Consider the following 24550-nt stretch of genomic DNA (forward strand, 5'->3'; position numbering starts at 1 on the left):
TATTCCTAAAAAATATTTCCCTCTTTATATTACATCAGAAATAAAAGTCAGACACGTGTTACGTTGTAAGGTGGTCGCTCAAACGCAGAATGTTGACATTAAGAAGAAAACATAACGTGCCCCCTGACTTTAAATGTACTACATGGGTAATGGAGTCGTCAATTTCACCTTTGACCCGGAGGGCGTTCACCTTTGACCTCACAAGACGACAGAACGTCAAAACTGCCCGAGTTCCGGTTTACGTGAAGAGAAGAACCACCATAGGAAGCAGGTAAGACTTAGAAACGATCAGAAAAGTACTCTGGTGTCGAGTGGAATAGTTTGAGGCCATTTCTGTGGAAAAAGCGTCGCAGTAGAACGATAATTTGTAGGCATTTTCGAGATGTGAATATCGTGGAATTAAACGGGGAGGGGGGCGAAACCAAACATACGTTCGACCCTCGCCACTTACATGTACGTCAATTTGCATCAGGCAATATGGCCTTTTTGAGAGAATAATATAAAAATGTTAACTGGATTGCTGAGAATCGCATAAGGCGTAAATTACAAATTTGGAAACGCGTAGAACTGATTTGTGGAAACAGTAAATAGAGAAGCCTGGTGACCAAACCTATATAAGGCTATACTGCCAACTCTCTTTCCGGCCTAGCGAATTGAGTCATTTTACCCATCGTTCGTAGTCGGAAAAGTAATAAATAACACGATATAAAATGTTCTGAGTGTGGGTGATTGTAATATCTCATAATTTATGATTTTTAAGCTTTATGGAAGCAAATTTATTTAAATGCGAGAAAGACAACACGTTAGAATTATGTTGGGTTACGTTGTAGTGCGTATCATGCGTTAGGTTAAATTGTATTTAGCTTAGTGAAGTAAAATTCTTTGAACCTTGTTTAGTAAAAATTCAATTTTATCATTATCATTATTTAAATAATTTTAACGCTTAATCTGTATAATTTCTTGATTTTTCTCATTAGAATGAACATAGCGACGACAGGACACGGGTCTCCCACCGGAGTTGGCCAGAACTGCTGTGATGGGTCTCCCACTGGGGTTTATCAGCTCGAATGTGACAGCAAGACAAGCAATGCTAAATGCCAGGTGACAGCACAACAAGTCAACTTGAATAGCGCTGTTGAGAAACCCTACATGTGTGGGGAGTGTGGATACAGGGCGACTTACAATTCTCAGTTATCCATACATATGAGAATCCATACAGGAGAAAAACCCTACAAGTGTGAACAGTGTAACTACTCTGCAGCAAGGAAATATGATTTAGTCATCCATCTTGCTATACACACCGGCGTGAAACCCTACATCTGTGGGGAGTGTGGGTACAGGACGGTTCAAAAGCACCGCTTATCCATACACATGAGAACCCATACAGGAGAAAGACCATACCAGTGTGACCAGTGTGACTATGCAGCTGCATGGAAATCCACCTTAGATGAACATAAAGCACATAAACACACTGGTGAGAAACGCTACATGTGTGGGGAGTGTGGGTACAGGACAGCTGCGAGGTCCAGCTTAACCCGACACAAAAGAAGTCATACAGGCGAAAAACCCTACACGTGTGACCAGTGTGACTATTTTGCAGCACCACTGTATGAAAAACCACGTTTCCAAGAGTTTCCAGTCCCGCACACGCTCGTGAAATTCGCCGTGTCCTGGTCGCGTCCATGGATTTCCGGGCTCCGCGTGTACGGCCCCGGATATTTCCTTACACTCCCGGATTCGTGCTCGCCGTGCACGTGCACGGAATTTACGCCCCGCACACTTGGCGTGTGTTGGGGAGCGGCTAACAATAAGGGGTAATTAGGTACTGCGTGTATTCATGTTTCAGGTGATAATTACTTGAACCAAAGTTGCCAGCACTTTAATCTAAGCAAATTAGATATAGAATGATCAAGGATTGTTAATACAACATTTGAACCTATGCGTCCTTGGCTTGATTTGTCGTGATGTCGTCCACACGACAAAGCACATTTGAGCGTAGGGCGCCCCGACGCTGGGGTTATATGACCTACTCGGTCAAAATGACCTAAATCTACACTCCGGTCTAAATCTGAATTTTTTTATTTGGAAATAATAGTTTATCCGTGAGGTTCATTACCATGATGTAATCAAACGCTTGACTAAAGGGGTTTGATCAGTTTGTATGATTTTTAGGACATGTATGGGTAATAATATGCAAGCTTTACATTGTAGTTCGGTCGATGTGTATTGCGATGTGTCTGACATGGCGTCCGTTTATGTGAATAGCCTTTGTGTAAACAAAGGGAGAACTCACAGCGTCCCCATGCCTGGTAAAATACTGAAATCCAGCAAAACAAGTCAACCCTCATGACATTAATTGTGGATTTTGGATACATTTACAAAGAGTAAGGTTATGTTGGAGTTGAAGTGCGGTTTTATTTCACTTAGTGAGCGACAAGTTGTGTAATTCTAGAACGAATAAAGCCATGTAATCATGACGAATTAGAATTATGAAGATCATTTGTCTGCCTTGAAATAAATACATTCACACAATCAGAAACATCCTATCATCCAAGTGTTCAGACTGCACAGGCGATTTAACTTAAAACCTATAATATAAAAACAAGATGGTTGTAGTATTGAACGCGATCACGTGATTATATGACTGACGACCAATCCTACCTCGCTCTCGCCGGGACCAGCCAATAAGAGACGCGATGCTTTGTTTTGGTGTGTCGTTTGAATCTTGCTTTGTCACAACGACGGTTTGCTTTTTCAAAACACGTTTGTCTCGGCTTGCAAAGATTACTAGTATGTTCCTGAACTAAAATGGCGTCAAACATTCCGTTCTGTTACTTCGTTTTCACAACGGAAGAAATGACTCTACTACATTGAAAGGACAACACCGCAACGAACCAGCAAACCGACAGGAGGAAGGGTAAGCTAAAACAAGGATACTATTATGTATACGGCACTATCGTTACATATATCTTAAACATGTTGTTTAAAAACCTTGGCTAAGTTGTGCCTACGGCAGAAATATTTATTTTGGCAAGAAGTGTACACTATTTTTTTACTGATTAATAACATAGTTTATTATTTCTACTTAGAAGTACATCGATATAGTTTGTATGTTGCTCAAAACATATGTACTTTTTTCAGGCGCGGATTTGGGATACTTTGAGACGATTTGAAGAAACTTTATCGCCAGGCTGTCGGAGAGCTCAGAAAAGAAAGAAAGAAAAGCGACTGCAGTCACACAGAAGAGGGTGAGTCTATGCAAATGTATATCTTTGCATACGAAGGCCGACAAGGCTCTTGACAATTTGAATTGTTTTCATTACCGAGGGAAATGTTGTGTTTGTATTGTTCCCATGATTACAATGAAAAGAAACAAGTAGACGTTGATGCTTGATGAATGGAGCCTTTTCATCTGGACAAAATTGTTGCTGTCTGACGTTAAAAACATTCGTTAAAAATGATAAATGACTTCTCGAAATGTGTCTATACAGACGTCCGCATCTTTGCCAGGCTTGTTTATAAAACGTCTAGTACATGTACACGTAACTTCAAATGAAATTCAAAAATGCCTTCGACTTTTGACTTAGATTTTCGTTTTTCCATGTCCTGCAGGCCAGGCTGGAGGCAAACAGGCAGACTGCACACCCAGGCTCAGATCTAAAGGCGAGGGTGCTGTGTTAAAGCGCCCGGCAGGCTCCGACGACCCAGGCCGGCCCCGCTGCACTCCCGCCCGGGGTGCACCCCGCGCCCAGCACGCCGCTCCGGCCTGACTGCGATCACAACCGACACCAACACCACGCCATCCCGCAGACAGACATGGGGCAGTTTGTCCTTCCAGGATGAAAACATTTCGCTATGGTCCCCTGAAGCAAGGGGGGGGGGGCATACCTCCTGGCCTTCAATCTACAACTAAGCCTCATTTTGTAGAGGCGACAACGCAAACTTTACGAAACCGACAGCTTGTCTTTAACGACATTGTAAATTGAATACGTGTTCATGTAATTATTTCTGAGCAAATGATATTTTTTGTAATGACGTGATATTGTTTTCTGCCAAGCCTCATTTAACTTCATGTTAGGTCTGCCATTATGTTTTGCTACACGTACATGTATTTTGAAGAACTTTGTTTGAGGCCTTCTTTGTTTATTGAAAATTTAGTCTTTTGACTGTTTGTGTAAGCGCCATTCACTTTCATGATCTGAGTGCTATTTTCCTCTTTTAACCTGATGATATGTCAGTATTAGTTACTTTTTGACATTTTTTGCTAAAATGGACTTCTATTTGGAGGTGACTGTGATGAGATGTGATGTTAGTTTACTTTTAAAGTTAGAGAAATCTGTTAATTACTAGTAATTTCTGAGTTTACACCGGGTCCAACGATTTTAAAAGTCTAGTCCCTGGAGGGCTAGTTCGGGAAAAAGCTATTATTGTTTCTATGTTTCGGCTACACATTTTTGTAAAGTACCAGGTTACATTATTGTATAGTGTTAGCATAGTGCATAACGTGTATACACTATACATAGAGCGTTATTTTTGTCAGTCTGTAAATGGCGATCCTGTTTATACCAATAAAACGATGAATGAAGTATAAACATGTATTACTTTTTTTTATGAATGAAATGTGTTCCTAAAACATCGAAATGTGTCCCGGGAGCGGGGGAAGCGATTTCTCGGGAGCCGGGCAGCAAAGCCCCGGGAGCAGGAAGGGGGGTCCCCGTAGTGGGTGCAGTGGGGTCCCGAGAACGGGAACAGCAGGGCCCCGGGAATGGGAGCAACGGGTCCCGGGAACGGGAGCAACCGGTCCCGAGAGCGGGGCGGGTTTGGCCGGGGGGGGGTGTAGTACCGGCATGTCCGACCCGTACACGGCGAATTTCCGCTGCCGTGTGGAGAATAATTAGGTGATAATTGCCGCTAAATTATGCATATTCCAGCAACGCACGGAGCGGTGCACGGCCATTTCCTGCCGTGTACGGGGATGTACAGGGATCGTTTTCGGGCATATAACGTCCAGTACACGACCTGCACACAAAAAGTGGTTCATTTCCGGGAGTGTACAGGACATGTACGGGACTGGACACGTTTCGTGTGCAGGTCGGAAACCCCCGGGTTCTACCGGAAACCTTAAATATCCGGGAAAGTGTGCGGCAATTTCTCACACGGAAACTAGGGATTTTGTGCCGTGCACGGAAAGCCAATTTAGACAAGCATCAAACAAAACACACCGGTGAAAAACCCTACATATGTGGGGAGTGTGGATACAGGACAGCTTTAAAGACTACTTTATTCCGACATATGAGAACCCATACAGGAGAAAAACCGTACAAGTGTGACCATGGCCAGTGCGACTATTCTACAGCATGGAAATCTGATTTGGACCGACATGTAGCAAAACACACTGGTGAAAAACCCTACAAGTGTGACCAGTGTGACTATTCTGCAGCACGGAAAGCCAATTTAGACAAGCATCTAACAAAACACACCGGTGAAAAACCCTACATGTGTGGGGAATGTGGGTACGGTACAGTTTACAAGTCAGCCTTATTCAAGCATATGAGAACACATACAGGAGATAAACCCTACAAGTGTGACCAGTGTAGCTATTCTTCAGCCTCTAAGTCTGCTCTAACTCGACATATAAAAATCCATACGGACTAAGTCTGCAACTGTGACCATCTTGTAGTGAAAGTTAGTACGCACAATCTTCTTTTAACCACAGTTTCGCTACTTAGTACATTGTATCTTGATACTAAACCTAAGGCCAGTGTATATGACAGTTATGTTCATAAAGATTTAGGCTGAATATTCTGTAAGAATTCATGATGTTTGCAAGTAGGCAAAGTTTTCACGGTGGTAAAAGCTGGGCTGAAAAGTTCCCACATTTCATAGAATCCGAACAGTGTTCGATCGTGTTCGATCTGGGCAATTCGAATCGAATCCGCGTTCCATTTCGGGGTCACCTGCGGTCATTTACAATAAAACGCCAAAACAAGCCCTTCTGCCTGAGTGCCTCGCAGCAAATAAAAAACAACACTTTTCTATAGATACAAACAGTTTCCTGGACAGTACATGTCCGCTATAAGTTTTGGTGGGTATGTAACATGTAGCGGAGCTACTGTCGTATCCTTGGGTGACCTTGAATACTGTAATGATTCTTCATGCCATTATGAATAACACAATGCACACTTTCTGGCGATTTGACATGTCTGCAAAACTCGCTCAAACCTGGAAACATGGAGAGTCAAACATACCCCATTTACGGCTCAAAATGACCGTAACGGTTGTCCCGAAAATCGTGTTTTAGGGATTTTTGAAAAATGGCCTCAATTTTGAATTATGGGTAATTTAGTGAGAAAAATGTCAAAAATTGCAGTTTTTTCACCAATATGTCGACAAAAACTAGACTTAAAATCAGAAATTAAAAAATCCCTAAAACACGATTTCTGATCTCATTCCTAGTCAGCGAAAAATATAAAAATTGAGGATCTGGGGTAATATATGTAGCCAGGTTTGAACGAGATATGCCTAAAAACGTGACATGGCTTGTGCTCGGAAACCCGAAAATAATCGTCTTTCTGAGCGAAATTGTAAAAAAATCAGTGATTTAACATAAAAAGCTAACATTTAAAGGATGTTAAGACGATAATTTCATTTCAATTTGACGAAATTTACCACTTAATATTATTTGTTTATTTTCAAATGTTTTACGGGTAGTCCAAAACAGGCCAAAATAGCGTCTTGTAACCCGATACTTTTTAGAACGCGCCTACCAATGGGAAAGAATATCGTAGTGACAGACCGCCGTGTTTTTTCCAAGAAAAGCCCTATACTTGTTTACTCTAAAATCTAATTAAGTTATGGCTGTAATTCAGGTACAAGAATAAGTCTTAGTTTAGCTTAGTAGCCCATATACTTTGTCGTAATATCAGATATAAAAATCTATTTTAGATGTCTAGAATTGTAGAGTGAGAATAGTAAGCGTTATAGTATTGATTGGATAATGTACATATACATTATCAGTAATTAAAACATGGGTAAGTGATTGTACACAGTAGTTGAAGCTGAAAGGTAGACATTAGTGCTGTGTTTGTACACAGTAGTTGGAATGTACATGTTAATTGTGTGTACGAGCTTAGATTTCCTGTGTACCTACTTACCTATATATATGTCCTACAAACAATTATATCTTGTGACTATCAACTCTTTAAATCACTACGATTTGTTAGGATAAAACCCAAAAGCTAATAGTATTGATTTGTATCAGTGTAAAATGACTGATGTGCTTCAGTTTCCAAAGTAGGAAGTAATTATACCCCAGTGAAAAGGTAGACGATAGGTTGTATACAAGTAAATTTCCTGTTTTGTAGGGTTTTTTTTCGAAGATGTATCTAGATCTACAAATATTTTCCACTGACATAATTAATACCTTGAACATAATGTTTCCTTCTGTGTTGCTTTTTCCCTTGAATGGAATGTTGTCAGAGGTGGTGATTTGATCATAAAACACAGAAATCAAGATATAAACCAAACCAAAATTCTCTTTTATATCAGATCAGAAACAAAAGTCAGACGCGTGTTACGTTGTTAGGGTGGTCGGTTTAAATCAGGACGTTGACATTATGAAGCTACCTAACGCCAAATGTACTACATGGGTAATTAGGTCAACAATTTCACCCTTGACCCAGAGGGCGTTTACCTCTGACCTCACGAGTCGACGGAAGGACTTCAATAGCGGTACATACTCAGTCATGGCTGACTTTACGGCATGGAGCGAAGGTTATAAGGCTAAGATAAGACAGAGACTAGCTGAAGGAGTGTCGGCAAGTGGTAGGGGATGCCGTTTATGGCAAGGTCGTCTAGATAGAGACGGCTATGGCAGAATCAGCGTGCAGATAGGGCCGAAATGCAGGGACGTAGCCCTGCATAGGGTTGCTTACTTCTTAGTTCACGGGTTCCTGGACCCAACTCTACACGTATCTCATCTTTGTCATCAGAAACACTGTATAGCTGAGGCACACTTGTCCCTAGAGCCAGCTTCTGTCAACAATTCTCGACAGGTTTGTGTTAACAATGCGTATGGCGGCTGTGTTACCCACCAAGGGTACCCGGATTGCGTTCTACCATGACCCCCCCCCCTCCAACACACACCTCCCCACCTAACGGTGTCCCTCACGACTTTACGGAAAAGGATAGTCTTTTGATAGTTCTTTTGCTAGTCTTTTCTGCCGTTTCTCAACCTTTGTTGTCCTTCTCATTCTTTGGATTCGATCAGTTTTTGGTGTAGGAATGGTCACTCCTGACCATAGGATGCATGCAGTCCGTGCTGTATCCTTCTCCCGACTTGGTGACCTTGGCGTGCGCTTTGGCTTTTCCCAGCTTGTAGCGCCTGTTTTTGTACTTCCATGTCTTCTTTCTGTCTTGGTGGTACTTCTCCTCCCGGTCAATCGCCTCAAGTCCAGCTGCCCCTGGACTCCCATCTGAATGAGACGCGCCCATCATCTCATTCGCCCGTCGGATAGCGGCGCCCGAGCCGATAGAGTCCGCCAGGCCAGCGGCATTGACCCGACCGTGGTAGTTGGTTGGAAAATTCATTGACTTTGGGCAGGCCTTTGTTACGCGTTTGTGAAAACTTTCACTCTTATTCGTCGTCATTAAGCCTTTTTGGCGTTTCACTGTCTCCGGAGCTAGCCGATAGTCCACGAGAGCCTGGAGGACGTCACGGTCGCCCTTCGTCAAGGCCAAGTTTCCGCCTGCTGGAATGTCTGGAGCTGGATGTTGTTCTAGGCTGTGCTCCGGGCACGCAGTCTCATATGTACACTCAGAGTGATCACCTGCAATGCAGTTTAAAAGAGTAGGGCGGATACACCTGTCAACCTCGTCGAAAAAGTCTGTGTCGCAGTCACGGTGTAGCTTCCTAACCCTGCGTAGTGCAGTGTCGCACCTGTCAACAATGTAGTGCCCTACCCTGCGACTTCTCTGCTTCCTGTCCTCTTGTGTCGCGTTCCCACCTTGGAAAACTTCGAGGTCCAAGGGAAACACTCTGGCGCGATGGTTTCTTTTGTGGTGAAGGATGCAGTCTTGCTTTTCTGCGGGAGGGAGACCGGCTTCGCGAAGTGCGTCGTTCACGCCTTTTATGTTCTTACTATCATTGTCCGTACAGTGCGTGCCGGCAGCTAGACCACTGCACTTCAACACAGCTTCTGTGTTCTTCTTTGCCATCTCGTATTCGGCAGCACCCATCTTCTTCGTCCTGTCGAAAGTTTGGGTACAATTTCTATGGGAGCCAGGACCGGTCGGGAGCCCTCTGCGTCGTCGATTTTCGCAGACCTTACAGTGCTGACTTGTTGTTGTCAATGCTAGCAGCATATCCTGGCCCGTTTCTTTCTCAAACGTAGGACATTCCGCCTGAGTTCCCGGTTGTCCCCTTGACCTACCCTTTGGTGGGTTGTTGTAGGCGGCATCGCTCTCAGTAATGATGGTAGAAGTTTCGCTAAGTCCCGCCTCGATACGATGCCGCTTCACCTCTGCCAATGTAGCGCAGTTCTGTTCCATCTGCGCCTTGTTCAGGTCGGCGTACACCTCACTTGCTTCCGTCATTTTCTTCTGCATGGTGGTACGGCCAGGATCTGGAATGTCCAGCGACGCAAAAAGAGGCTTCAGAGCAGTAGGACCATACCTGTCCTTCACCCCAGGTGTCACAGCCTGGATGTTGAGCTTCACTGCAAGCGGTCCACGTGCCCCCGGTCGTCGCGTGTCGGCCCTCTGGAACAGTTCCGTGGCCGTTGTCTTGTAGCCACAGGCCTTACAGGAAAGCGCCTCTTTAACACCTAAGCCAAGCTTGCTTTCCAAGTTCTTTAAGAACCTGCACTCGCCCTTACACCTTCCGTTTGCTTTTCTGTGGCCCGCAATGAAAAGATTGACCAGTTCTGCCAACTTGTCCATGTTCACAATCCTGTTTCCAAGTACCTTGTTGTTGGTGTACGGCCGCTTCGGCTCTGTGTAGTCCACTCTCTTCGTTCGTTTCCGAAGGCAGGGGAGGAGGATGTGGTCTCCTCGTCTGTGTAACATCGAATACGTCTTTTCATCCAACCTTTTCTTCAAGTCGATCGTCGAAGTACTTGGCGTGGATGATGTCTGTCCCCCTCGCACTGTCGGTTCCCCGTCCTCCGTGGGTGAGACACCGGCGTCCGTATGTCCCCCCTCTGCTACCAAACCTTTGTTCCAAGGGGTATTCCCAGGTAAAAAGGTCTGGGGGCGACGGTTCCGAGCTTTTACAGCTCGCCTGCCAGACACTCTCCCCATAGTTGAAGTAACTTTGGCGGAAAATGCAATAGAGGTAGTGTGGTCTGAGACAGCGTGGAACGATAATGGCGAAACTTGTGCAAGATTTGCAATGTGCGTGTTAATAGACGTATAATTGGTTACATGTCCGTCTCCGCCTACAACCCGCCCCACTCAGAGACATGGGATCCATCAAAGCTTATTGTTGTACCATCTTAGCTAATTAATCCACATCAAGCTGTGAACCAAAGTGTTACAAACACGTGCGAAAGGGGCCGGCCGTGAGAATCGCCCATGACACCGGGCCCTGAACCATATGGGGGCCTCCTAGCTGCATATACCGCAATGAGATCTGTAGTCTTAACCCATATGCACCCACCTCTTTTCAATCATTACACCTGAAAACCACCAGGAACCCATGGTTTCTCATGAATAAGTGAATAAACACGCGCACACGTATACATACATACATACATACATACATACATACACACATGCATACATACATGCATACCGAAATACACACAAATACACGCACATACACGCACTCACTCTTCCTGTCCCTACTCAAAGAACACTGTATACACTGCAGAATTTCCCTAACAAGGATGTCAACAAAGCACAAAGACAGTTAATTTCCGTTTGAAAACGTTTAATACACGACTTCAAGATATCAGTACATGTGGTCTGCCTGCCTTGCATTATAGCACCAAGGACAGGGCCTGATTGAGTGACGAAGCGATTTTCAAAAAAGTACAAAAGTTGGAATATCTCAGCGAAAGTCCGCCGTACAATACAGATATTTGGCACACACCTTTGTGACATGTTGTTAACTTGTATAAATTAAAAGAAAATAGGGTTCAAGTTGGTTCAAGGTAGCAGAACACAGTATTAATGGGCGACCCCCGGGGTCTATGACGCGGGTATAGAAAAGAGTGCGTACAAACTTCTTGAAGACTGGGTAGCAGGTTTTGTGCTAGAGGCAGCCAAATGTCAAATACAGTGTGAGGTACCGAACCATGTCGGCTGTCAGACTGTATGATTTGGATTGTGTAGTTTTTCCCGTTCGTGTATAAATACGCCAGATTACGCAACTGGCCTTCCGAGTGATCCGGCTGCAGTCTACTTGACCCCGCTAGAGGGCGATTTCAAAGAGGGCGTCACAAGACAATACGCCGACAGGATTTTTTTGTTTTTAGATATTTTGTAGGTTATACCTTCATCTCAAACATATTCGTTTTTCGTACTTCTGAAGTGCACCCTATTATAATTTTTTCCGCGTTGAAGTGGGCCACCTTGCAGTCCTTAACCATAGAAATCCCCATAGCGCGAAAACTGTGTTCTGCTACCTTCAAAGCTTGCTGCCCGAGTTCCGGTTTACGTGAAGAGAAAAACCGTCATAGGAAGAAGGTAAGGCTTAGAAACGGGAAGAAAAGTATTCTAATGTTGAGGGGAATCGTTGAAGACCATTGTTGTGGAAGAAGAACCGCAGTCGGACGATAATTTGTAGGCATTTTCGGGATGTGCATATCGTGCAATTGAAGGGGGAGGGGGGCGAAACATACGTACGACCTTCGCTACCTACTTACATGTACGTCGATTTGCATCAATCAAAGTAACCTTTGAAGACTTGGAATGATAGAGAAATACAAAAATGATTGTAAAGAATCGCAATGTGGGGTTGCGTAATGAGAGTAGCGTATTGCGACTTAGAGGTTCTGTAACTTTTTGCTACACTGCCCCAACTACACTCAACAGCGCGAAATGCCCTTTTTTGGTACCTTGAACACGCTTATTGGCTTTATTACTGACTTGGATGATCTTTCAGATGATAACATTTAATTTTAAGAGGTTCTTTTCTCAACAATGTTCAATACTCATTACTCAAATATTACTATATGTACAGACATTTTGTTAGAATAAAATTGTTTTTTGTAATATCTTGATCAGTCCTGCCAGTATTGTATTCAATTTCTATATGTTAATTCGTGCTTTGGTGAAAATGAGTATGACAGAATGATCATCATTATGATCGTACATGTAGGTTTTAAAGAAAAGAAAAACAACAACAATAAGGCGTGCATTACAATTGATTTGTGAAAACAGCGAATGGCGGGATTGACCAGACCAAACCTATAATAACGAGTCTCTTTTCAACCTAAGTTTATCACGCTTTTGATAATTTTTTATTTTCCAATAAGGCTGAACATGGCAACGGCAGAACACGGGTCTCCCACCGGAGTTGGTCAAAACTGCTGTGATGGGTCTCCCACCGGAGTTGGTCAAAACTGCTTTGATGGGTCTCCTGGCGGGGTTTGTCAGGTCGACTGTGACAGCAAAACAAGCGATGCTGAATATCAGGCAGCAGCACAAGTTATCATGGATAACGCTTGTAAGAGATCCTACATGTGTGGGGAGTGTGGGTTCATGACAGCTCGCAAGTCTCACCTATCCGTACATATGAGAACCCATACAGGAGAAAAACCCTACAAGTGTGACCAGTGTGACTATTCTGCAGCACGGAGATATGATTTAGACCAACATCTAGTCAAACATACTGGTGAAAAACCCTACATGTGTGGGGAGTGTGGGTACAGGACAGCCCGTAAGACACACTTATCCCGACATTTGAGAACCCATACAGGAGAAAAACCCTACAAGTGTGACCAGTGTGACTATTCTGCAGCACTGAAACACAATTTAGACCAACATCTAGTCAAGCATACTGGTGAGAAACCCTACATGTGTGGGGAGTGTGGATACAGGGCAACTCGCAAGTGTCACTTATCTGTACACATGAGAACTCACACAGGAGAAAAACCCTACAAGTGTGACCAGTGTGACTATTCTGCTGCACAGAAATCCTCTCTTGATAATCATATTAAGAACCACGCTGGTGACAAACCCTACATATGGAGTGTGGATACAGGGCAGTTAATTCCAAATCATCCACACATGTAGCAACCCATACAGGAGAAAAACCCTACAAATGTGACCAGTGTGACTATTCTGCTGTACAGAAATCGAATTACGACCAACATCTGGTGTGGGGAGTGTGGATACAGGACAGCTCGCAAGTCTGACTTAACATATGAGAACCCATACAGGAGAAACACCCTACAAGTGTGACCAGTGTGACTTTTCTGCAGCACAGAAATCCAGTTTGGACAAACACAATGTTGCACATGACTATCCACGTGAAAGTTAGGATACAGGGCAGCTCAAAAGTCCAACAAGGCAAACTCCCCACTGTTGGGAGCTAAATATCTCTTCGTGTTTCCGGATTGGAACAATAACTGTATTTGCTGTGTCTATGTTGGAGAGGACCACAGTCAATCCCAGATCTCGAGATCTGTTTATAACCCTGTCTATATAATGTTGCTTATATAGACAGGGTATAGCATGAGTGTCAATACATAGTGAATTTCCAACTGTTATGGTGAGTATGCCCCCTACAAAAATGTACATTGATATGGTAAGAAATCTAATGAGACATTGGTGACAATTGAGAAAAGGGACATATCCTTGTTAGTTTGCGATGTGTACTTGTCAGTGGCTATAATACACCTGTAGACCTACAGCGCCTCCTGGCAGAATCAGTCTGCATTGCAGCTGCTGATAATTACTGTACACAAGTCTGATTATTCACAACAGAACTGCAGAAATCTTGAAGGCAGTATCGAGATTTCGTGTAATTTCATTTAAGAGTCGATTTATATTGTTCTGTAATGTCTGCACGTTCCTACTTGGAAGGAAAGAAAGTAAAAGAAATGTTGTGGAAATCTGGAAATACCAACTTGTTATGTTGATCGACATTATTCCCTATACAAATGCAGTACATCTCAAAATATAAATAAAAGTTCAATCCTAGTAAGATGGATTTGAATGTTCCTGGTGTCAAAAAAACGTCTAGTACTGGAGATATATTTGAATTATATTTATTCATTTCTGAGAGAAGCCTGTTTGAGACTACGTACACTAGAGCGCAGAGCGAAGCCTGTTGGAGACTACATCAAAGCTCTGAGCGAAGCCTGTTGGAGACTACATCAAAGCTCTGAGAGAAGCCTCAGATAATTTAATCGCTATGTACCTTCAACACAATGTTTCCTTCTGTGTTGCCTTTTTTCCTTGGATGGAATGTTGTCAGGGGTGGTGAGTTGATAATAAAACACAAAAATTAAGATTTAGACCATGTAGATTGGCTTTACATTAATTTCTTTACAAATTTGTCTCTTTTCTGGTTTAGGTAGTCTGAATTGTGAAATGCTGACATTATGAGGAATCTAAACCAGGCCTGTCTAAAACGTAACGTGCAATCTGACGTCAAATGTACTACATCGGTAATCAGGCAGACAGCTTCACCTTTGACCTTCTTTGTTTTTACCTTTGACCTAACGAGACGACAGAAGGACAAACACAAACCTGCCCGAGTTCCGGTTTACGTGCAGAGAAAAACCATAATAGGAAGCAAGTGAGATTTAAAAACGATCTGCAAAGTATTATGGTGTCGAGGGGAATAACTTGGGACCACTTCTGTGGAAGATCGAAAGTAGTAGGACGATAATTTGTAGGCATTTTTGGGATTTGAATATAGTGGAATTCAAGGGGGAGGGGGGCGAAACCATACATACGTTCGATCCTCGCCACCGACTAGTACAAGTACGTCATGCTGCATCAGGCAATGTGGTCTTTTTAGAGTACGTGAAATTATATGGAAATGTTAACTGGATTATAAAAAATCGCATAAGGCGTACATTACAAAATCTAGAAATGCGAAGAACTGATTTATGAAAACAGTACTATATGTAAACACTAAATAGAGAAGCGCCTTGTGACCACACGTATACTGCCGACTCTCTTTCCAGCCTAGCGAATGGAGTCAGTTCTCCCCATTATTTGTAGAAGTAATTAATGATATAAAATGTTTTGAATGAGCTCGGTGGTGTGAGTGAGTTATTGATTGTAAGATCTCACAAATTATTATATTATTTTTAACATTATAGAATATATTCAAATGCGAGAAAGACAACACCTTAGAATTATGCTGGGTTACGTTGTAATATATTAGGTTGAAATTGTAAAGCTTGGTAAAGTTGTGTCTCTTTGAACCTTGTTTTCCACAAATCCAATTTTACCATTGACAGCTTTTAACGCCTAATATATATATATATATATATATATATATATATATATATATATATATATATATATATATATATATATATATATATAGTACTATATATATATAGTAGTATAGTATATATATATATATATATATATATATATATATATATATATATATATATATATATATATATATATATATTTGAATGGCTGAAATCTTAATCATTATGACGGTAACGAAATTAGCACGCACAGCATAGTTTGAACCTTGAACATACAGTTAATCTCCAAGGAAATAGATCCTGCTGTGGCAAAACAGCTAAAGGACACTTCTCTGACCAATGAATATCGTTTTGCTACCGTACATGTAGGATATGCTTGTTAATTAACAAAAAAAAAACCAAGAATTTAAGAATTGGCCGGCAGGCAATGTCGCAAATTTGAATGATTGCTTAATTATTATGTAATGNAACCTAAGTTTATCACGCTTTTGATATTTTTTTATTTTCCAATAAGGCTGAACATGGCAACGGCAGAACACGGGTCTCCCACCGGAGTTGGTCAAAACTGCTGTGATGGGTCTCCCACCGGAGTTGGTCAAAACTGCTTTGATGGGTCTCCTGGCGGGGTTTGTCAGGTCGACTGTGACAGCAAAACAAGCGATGCTGAATATCAGGCAGCAGCACAAGTTATCATGGATAACGCTTGTAAGAGATCCTACATGTGTGGGGAGTGTGGGTTCATGACAGCTCGCAAGTCTCACCTATCCGTACATATGAGAACCCATACAGGAGAAAAACCCTACAAGTGTGACCAGTGTGACTATTCTGCAGCACGGAGATATGATTTAGACCAACATCTAGTCAAACATACTGGTGAAAAACCCTACATGTGTGGGGAGTGTGGGTACAGGACAGCCCGTAAGACACACTTATCCCGACATTTGAGAACCCATACAGGAGAAAAACCCTACAAGTGTGACCAGTGTGACTATTCTGCAGCACTGAAACACAATTTAGACCAACATCTAGTCAAGCATACTGGTGAGAAACCCTACATGTGTGGGGAGTGTGGATACAGGGCAACTCGCAAGTGTCACTTATCTGTACACATGAGAACTCACACAGGAGAAAAACCCTACAAGTGTGACCAGTGTGACTATTCTGCTGCACAGAAATCCTCTCTTGATAATCATATTAAGAACCACGCTGGTGACAAACCCTACATATGGAGTGTGGATACAGGGCAGTTAATTCCAAATCATCCACACATGTAGCAACCCATACAGGAGAAAAACCCTACAAATGTGACCAGTGTGACTATTCTGCTGTACAGAAATCGAATTACGACCAACATCTGGTGTGGGGAGTGTGGATACAGGACAGCTCGCAAGTCTGACTTAACATATGAGAACCCATACAGGAGAAACACCCTACAAGTGTGAACAGTGTGACTATTCAGCAGCACGGAAATCCAGTTTGGACAAACACAATGTTGCATATAACTATCTATGTGAAAGTTAGGATACAGGACAGCTCAAAGTCCAACAAGGCAAACTCCCCACTGTTGGGAGCTAAATATCTCTGTGTTTCCGGATCGAAACAATAACTGTATTTGCTGTGTCTATGTTTGAGAGGACCACAGTCAATCCCAGAACTCGAGATCTGTTTATAACCCTGTCTATATAATGTTGTATATATAGACAGGGTATAGCATGAGTGTCAATACATAGTGAATTTCCAAGTGTTTTGTAATTCAAACGGTGAATACGCCCCCTACAAAAATGTACATTGATATGGTAAGAAATCTTGAGACATTGGTGACAATTAAAAATGAGAAAAGGGACATCTCCTTGTTAGTTTGCGATGTGTACTTGTCAGTGGCTATAATACAACTGTAGACCTACAGCGCCTCCTGGCAGAATCAGTCTGCATTGCAGCTGCTGATAATTACTGTACACAAGTCTGATTATTCACAGCAGAACTGCAGAAATCTTGAAGGCGGTATCGAGATTTCGTGTCATTTCTTTTAAGAGTCTATTTATATCGTTCTGTAATGTCTGCACGTTCCTACTTGTAAGGAAAGAAAGTAAAAGAAATGTGGAAATCTGGAAATACCAACTTGTTATGTTGATCGACATTCCCTGTACAAATGTAGTATCTCAAAATATAAATAAAAGTTCAATCCTAGTAAGATCGCTTTGAATGTTCCTGGTGTCAAAAAAACTTAGTACTGGAGATATATCTGAATTATATTTATTCATTTCTGAGAGAAGCCTGTTTGAGACTACGTACACTAGAGCCCAGAGCGAAGCCTGTTGGAGACTACATCAAAGCTCTGAGCAAAGCCTGTTAGAGACTACACCAAAGCTCTGAGAGAAGCCTCAGATAATTTAATCGCTATGTACCTTGAACACAATGTTTCCTTCTGTGTTGCCTTTTTTCCTTGGATGGAATGTTGTCAGGGGTGGTGAGTTGATAATAAAACACAAAAATTAAGATTTAGACCATGCAGATTGGCTTTACATTAATTTCTTTACAAATTTGTCTCTTTTCTGGTTTAGGTAGTCTGAATTGTGAAATGCTGACATTATGAGGAATCTAAACCAGGCCTGTTTAAAACGTAACGTGCAATCTGACGTCAAATGTACTACATCGGTAATCAGGCAGACAACTTCACCTTTGACCTAACGAGACGACAGAAGGACAAACAAAACCTGCCCGAGTTCCGGTTTACGTGCAGAGAAAAACCATAATAGGAAGCAGGTGAGATTTAGAAACGATCAGCAAAGTATTCTGGTGTCGAGGGGAATAACTTGGGACCACTTCTGTGGAAGATCGACCGTAGTAGGACGATAATTTGTAGGCATTTTTGGGATTTGAATATAGTGGAATTCAAGGGGGAGGGGGGCGAAACCATACATACGTTCGATCCTCGCCACCGACTAGTACACACGGTGGTAAAATCTGGGCTGCAAAGTTCCCACATGTCATAGAACCCGAACTGTGTTCGATCGTGTTCGATCTGGGCAATTCGAATCGAACCCGCGTTCTATTTCGGGGTCACCTGCGGTCATTTACTATAAAGCGGCAAAACAAGCACTTCTGCCTGTGTGCCTCGCAACAGATAAAAAACAACACTTTTCTATAGATAAAAATATTTTGCTTGACAGTACATGTCCGCTATTATTTATGGTGGACATGTAACATGTAGCGAAGCTACTGTCGTATCCTTGAGTGACCTTGAATACTGTAATGACTCTTTACGACAGTATGAATAACACAATGCACACTTTCTGGCAATATGACATGTCTCCAAAACTCGTTCAAACCTGGAAACATGGAGAGTCAAACATACCCCATTTACGGCTCAAAATGACCGTAACGGTTGTCCCGAAAATCGTGTTTTAGGGATTTTTGAAAAATGGCCTCAATTTTGAATTATGGGTAATTTAGTGAGAAAAATGTCAAAAAATGCTATTTTTTCACCAATATGTCGACAAAAACTAGACTTAAAATCAGAAATTGAAAAATCCCTAAAACACGATTTTTGATCTTATTCCTAGTCTGTGAAAAATATAAAAATCGGGGATCTGGGGTAATATACGTAGCCAGGTTTGAACGATGTTTGCCTAAAAACGTGACATGACTTGTGCCCGGAAACCCGAAAATAATCGTCTTTTAAGCGAAATTTAAAAAAATCAGTGATTTAACATAAAAAGCTAACATTTAAAGGATGTTAAGACGATAATTTCATCTTAATTTGACGAAATTTATGCCTAAATATTATTTGTTTATTTTCAAATATTTTACGGGTAGTCCAAAACAGGCCAAAATAGCGTCTTGTAACCCGATACCTTTTCGAACGCGCATAGCAATGGGAAAGAATGCCGTAGTGACAGACCGCCGTGACAAGTACGTCATGCTGCATCAGGCAATGTGGTCTTTTTAGAGTACGTGAAATTATATGGAAATGTTAACTGGATTGTAAAGAATCGCATAAGGCGTACATTACAAAATCTAGAAATGCGAAGAACTGATTTATGAAAACAGTACTATATGTAAACACTTAAATAGAGAAGCGCCTTGTGACCACACCTATACTGCCGACTCTCTTTCCAGCCTAGCGAATGGAGTCAATTCTCCCCATTATTTGTAGAAGTAATTAATGATATAAAATGTTTTGAATGAGCTCGGTGGTGTGAGTGAGTTAGTGATTGTAAGATCTCACAAATTATTATGTTATTTTAAACATTATAGAATATATTCAAATGCGAGAAAGACAACACCTTAGAATTATGTTGGGTTACGTTGTAATATATTAGGTTGAAACTGTAAAGCTTGGTAAAGTTGTGTCTCTTTGAACCTTGTTTTCCACAAATCCAATTTTACCATTGACAGCTTTTCAAGCCTAATATATAAATCAGGTTTTTTTCTAAACAGGGGAATAAGGGAGCTGCTCCCTCATGTAACCAGCCAGCTCCCTCATACCAATTTTCAGATTGAACCCTAAGTGGCTACTCTTATTAAAAAATCCCCCCTCGGTCGCTTCGTTCTTTGTCATGCTTGCGATCTGCTCCCTCATGCTAAATTTTTCTAGAAAAACCCCTGTAACGGCAGTGAACCTTAATCCGACACTTTTATGCACAAGCAAGATTGAATGATGAATCCACAACCAGACATTCGGTATTTTCGTTAATCATTTAGTGCATCTTGTAGCCTGTTTTTAACGCCATACCTACGTGTGTGTCACTCTCCCAACCATTGAGATATCGCGGGAAAATTGCGTCTTCAACATCGCTCCCGATTTCACCGTGTCCTGCGTATTCTGTTCTAAGCGAAACCTTAATCCGACGCCATGCAACAGTGTAGCTGTTTGCCTGTAATTTTGCTATTCACAACAACATTTTTTTCTCAATCCCTTTGTCAAACAACAGACACTTATACAAGTTATCAACGGCATCAAACGTAAGTCGGTAGGCCGGTGCACCGCGGTGCAGCGCTACACCAAATCACGTGGCTTGGGACTATTGAATTTACAAAGAAGGGGACCGCATTCGAATCAGTTACGGCGGGGCATTTTAGTTCCAAGAAAGGAATAATTGAAGAATTTTACAATAATGTTACCAGTCAAAAAACTTAATTCTGCACTATTCCGAAGTATTTGTCACTAATTTTGGCGATAATACAAGTGTTGCGATGATTTGCCACATCCACGTACAGACTAGTGGTATCGTCTTCAACAACAACAACAAGTACATTTCGGATTCAAAATGGCGGTCGTGTTCGATCGGCCGCTGAATGACCATAACGAACTCGCTCTGTGCTTAAAAAGAAGGACACTTCTAGGCAAGTGGTTTGTCAGCAACACACACCTTATTAATTGTTTTTTTTATTCGCTGTGACGTTGAATGTATAGCATGAGGATGTAAAGGAGAAATTGTCGATATTTTGACCACTGTCCTTCCGGAAGCTTCCTCCCACGACATGCCCACCAGTGTAAAACAGGCTGAAAATTTTCATGACCTCGTCTCCACAACATGATGACTTCGTTAGCTCACTGTTTCAAGTTTTTAGGTTGTGTACCTTATTGAGTTTGTAAAGCAATTAAAAGATTTTGCATATCAGTGCTAGTTCCTAACAGACAGAGGAGTGTTGAAAAGTGTCGGATTAAGATTGCGTCGGATTAAGGTTCACTGCCGTTATATATATATTTTTATTGTTGTTAGGGTAAACATGGCAACAACAGGACACGGTTCTCCCACCGGAGTTGGTCAGAACTGCTGCGATGTGTCTCCCAACGGAGTTTTCAAGGTCGACTACGACAGCAAAACAATCAATGCTAAAGACCAGGCGGCAGCACAAGTCAACCTGGATAATGCTGGTGAGAAACCCTACATATGTGGGGAGTGTGGATACAGGGCAGCTGTGAGGGCAAGCTTATCCCGGCATATGAGAACCCATACAGGAGAAAAACCCTACAAGTGTGACCAGTGTGACTATTGTGCAGCACGGAAAGGTACCTTAGATGCTCATATAGTAACACACACTGGTAAGAAACCCTACATGTGTGGGCAGTGTGGATACAAGACAGCTAGAAAGTCGGACTTATCCCGACATATGAGAACCCATACAGGGGAAAGACCCTACAAATGTGACCAGTGTGACTATTCTGCAACACGGAAATTAATTTTGGACAAACATGTAGCAAACCACTCCGGTAAGAAACCCTACATGTGTGGGGAGTGTGGATACAGGACAGCCGACAGGTCTCACTTATCTCAGCATATGAGAATCCATACAGGCGAAAAACCCTACAAGTGTGACCAGTGTGACTATTCTGCAGCACAGAAATCTACCCTGGACCAACATCTAGCAAAACACACCGGTGAGAAACCCTACATGTGTGGAGAGTGTGGGTACAGGGCAGCTCACAAGTCTCACTTATCCCGACATATGAGAACCCATACTGCAGAAAAACCCTACAAATGTTACCAGTGTGACTATTCTGCAGCATTCAAATCTACATTGGACAAACATCTAGTAACACACACTGGTGAGAAACCCTACATGTGTGGGGAGTGTGGATACAGGACAGCTCAAAAGTTTAATTTATCCATACATATAAGAACCCATACAGGAGAAAAACCATACAAGTGTGACCAGTGTGACTATTTTGCAGCACACAAATCTGCTCTCCTCCAACATCTAGCAAAACACACTGGTGAGAAACCCTACATGTGTGGGGAGTGTGGGTACAGGGCAACTCAGAAGTCTCACTTATTCCAACACTTGAGAACCCATACAGGAGAAAACCCCTACAAGTGTGACCAGTGTGACTATTCTGCAGCATGGAAATCTTCTTTGGACAAACATAAAGCAAAACACACTGGCGAGAAACCCTTCATGTGTGGGCAGTGTGGGTACAGGACAGCTGACAAGTCTACCTTATCCCGACATATGAGAACCCATACAGGAGAAAACCCTACAAGTGTGACCAATGTGACTATTCTGCAGCACAGAAATCCAGTTTGGACAAACATCTAGCAATGCATGCTGGTGACAAACCCTACATGTGTGATGAGTGTGGATACAGGGCAGCTCACAAGTCCACCTTATCTCGACACATGAAAACCCACATAGGGGATAAGTCCTAGATATTATCCAGTATGCAACTATACCTCTAGCACAGAAACCTTAACTTGTGTGGAAGTGCGTGGATACTGTACTGCTCAAATGTCCTACAAGGCGAACTCCCCACTGTTGGGCCTAAATAAGTCTCTGTGTTTCCAGAACAATAATTGTAGGTGATGTGTTTATGTTGGAGAGGGCTACAGTCAACCTCAAAGTTCTGTTTAAGCAAACTTTGCACAATGTTGTATAGATAGCATAAATGTCAGTACATGGTGATATTCTTAGTGTTTTGTAGTTTACTTTCTGAATTAAATATGCCCCCTACAAAAATGTACATTGAGATGTTAAGAACTCTGTAATTTGATGAGACATTGGTGACTATGAAAAGTGAGAAAAGGGACATCTTGTTTTTGATGTGTACTTGTCAGTGTCTATTAATCTCCAAGCAGATCTTTTGGTGGGGGTAAGACAGTATCAAACTGGCCAGTCTGTAACCATTTCCCCACCCAAGATCTGCCTGCAGTCGAAACGTCAAAGGCTATTAACACCTAGTTGTTGCCTGATCAAAATATTCTTGCCAAGTAGTTTATTGCCCTGACCACCAGACAAGGCTCTTGCCCTCCTAGTGAGCCAGCTGGTTGAGCATTACAGGAAGTCTCTCTATGGATCCCCTCACCAACTGTTATTTTGGACAGTTTAACTAAAGGAAAAGAAGGTCCAGCATATGTTTTGTGATATCTGCGGTTTTGAACCACAAGGAGCCCAGTTATTGACATTTCTATGTTTCAGCCAGCATACTTTAGTACCAGCATACAGTATTATCTGGACAGGGTTAGGCGAGAACTCCCACTGAAATGTGCACGGGTGACTGCATTTGTCCCAGATTCAAGCCATAAACCGCTTGTAAAAATCTTAGCACAACAAATTTTTGATAGCTGATAATAGGGGCACAAGGAGGGGCAGCAACACCATTTTTGAAAAGAAGTGCTCCTCCCTGTTCGAGTGCAGGCAGATCTTGGGTGGGGAAATGGTTACAGACTGGCCAATTTGATACTGTCTTACCCCCACCAAAAGATCTGCTTGGAGATTAAGTGTCTATAATACTCCAGTAGACCAACAGCGCCTCCTTGCAGAATCAGTCCGCATTACAGTTGCTGATAATTACTGTACACAAGTCTGATTATTCACAACAGAACAGTAGTTCAACTACTGACATATTTGGCAGTATCGAAATTTTGTGTCATTTCATTGAAGAGTCGATTTATATGCTCCTGTAATGTCACCATGGTCCTACTTGTAAGGAAAGAAAGTAAAAGAAACGCGGAAATCTGGAAATACCAACTTGTTGTGTTGATCGAATTCCCTCTAAAAATGTAGTACATCTCAAGATATAAATAAAAGTTCAATCCAATTAAGATGGCTTTGAATGTTCTTCTTGCCAAAAACGTCTAGTACAGGAGATATATTTGAATCATATTTCTTCATTCCTGAGAGAAGCCTGTTAGAGACTACACCCGTGCCATGAGAGAAGGCTGTTGGAGACTACACCGAAGCCCTGAGAGAAGCTTGTTAGATATCGCACCGGAGCCCTAAAAGGAGCCTTCGGAGACTATACCCAAGGCCTGAAAGAAGCCTGTTGGAGACTACACCGAGCCGTGAGAGAAACCTGTTGGAGACTACACCGAAGTACTGAGAGAAGTTTGTTGGAGACTACACAGAAGCCCTGAGAGAAGCCTGTTGGAGACTAAACCGAAGTACTGAGAGAACTTTGTTGGAGACTACACAGAAGCCCTGAGAGAAGCCTGTTGGAGACTAAACCGAAGTACTGAGAGAACTTTGTTGGAGACTACACCCAAAGCCTAATAGAAGCCTGTTGGAGACTAATCCGTAGCCCTGAGAGAAGTCTGATGGAGACTACATTGGAGCTACGTATACATTGTGACTATTCTGCAGCATTGAAATCTACATTGGACAAACCAGTATCACCTACACGTAGAAATAGCGGTAGAACGACA

General features: G+C 42.2%; 4 protein-coding genes and 1 pseudogene across 4 annotated transcripts; 4 read left to right on the forward strand and 1 right to left on the reverse strand.

Annotated features, from left to right (window-relative positions):
* Window positions 1–183: 183 nt before the first annotated feature.
* On the forward strand, window positions 184–5729 carry LOC109470150 (zinc finger protein 157-like). The gene is made up of 3 exons (XM_019768931.1): window positions 184–271; window positions 978–1607; window positions 5717–5729. Exons 2-3 carry the CDS (start codon window positions 979–981, stop codon window positions 5727–5729), a joined length of 642 nt encoding a protein of 213 aa, XP_019624490.1. The 5' UTR covers window positions 184–271; window position 978.
* Window positions 5730–8265: 2536 nt separating this feature from the next.
* LOC109470151 lies at window positions 8266–10299 on the reverse strand. The gene has a single exon (XM_019768932.1). It carries the CDS (start codon window positions 10297–10299, stop codon window positions 8266–8268), a length of 2034 nt encoding a protein of 677 aa, XP_019624491.1.
* A 2186-nt stretch (window positions 10300–12485) lies between these two features.
* On the forward strand, window positions 12486–14111 carry LOC109470217 (zinc finger protein 525-like). The gene has a single exon (XM_019769058.1). The coding sequence runs from the start codon at window positions 12487–12489 to the stop codon at window positions 13237–13239; it is 753 nt and encodes a 250-aa protein (XP_019624617.1). The 5' UTR covers window position 12486; the 3' UTR covers window positions 13240–14111.
* A 1813-nt stretch (window positions 14112–15924) lies between these two features.
* On the forward strand, window positions 15925–17713 carry LOC109470215 (zinc finger protein 525-like). Its single transcript, XM_019769056.1, has one exon. It carries the CDS (start codon window positions 15926–15928, stop codon window positions 16676–16678), a length of 753 nt encoding a protein of 250 aa, XP_019624615.1. The 5' UTR covers window position 15925; the 3' UTR covers window positions 16679–17713.
* Window positions 17714–18098: 385 nt separating this feature from the next.
* LOC109470191 lies at window positions 18099–22947 on the forward strand (annotated as a pseudogene).
* The last annotated feature ends 1603 nt before the right edge of the window (window positions 22948–24550 follow it).

The sequence above is a fragment of the Branchiostoma belcheri genome, unplaced genomic scaffold (genome assembly GCF_001625305.1).
Source record: "Branchiostoma belcheri isolate BF01 breed outbred unplaced genomic scaffold, Haploidv18h27 scaffold22, whole genome shotgun sequence".
Classification (NCBI taxonomy): Eukaryota; Metazoa; Chordata; class Leptocardii; order Amphioxiformes; family Branchiostomatidae; genus Branchiostoma; species Branchiostoma belcheri.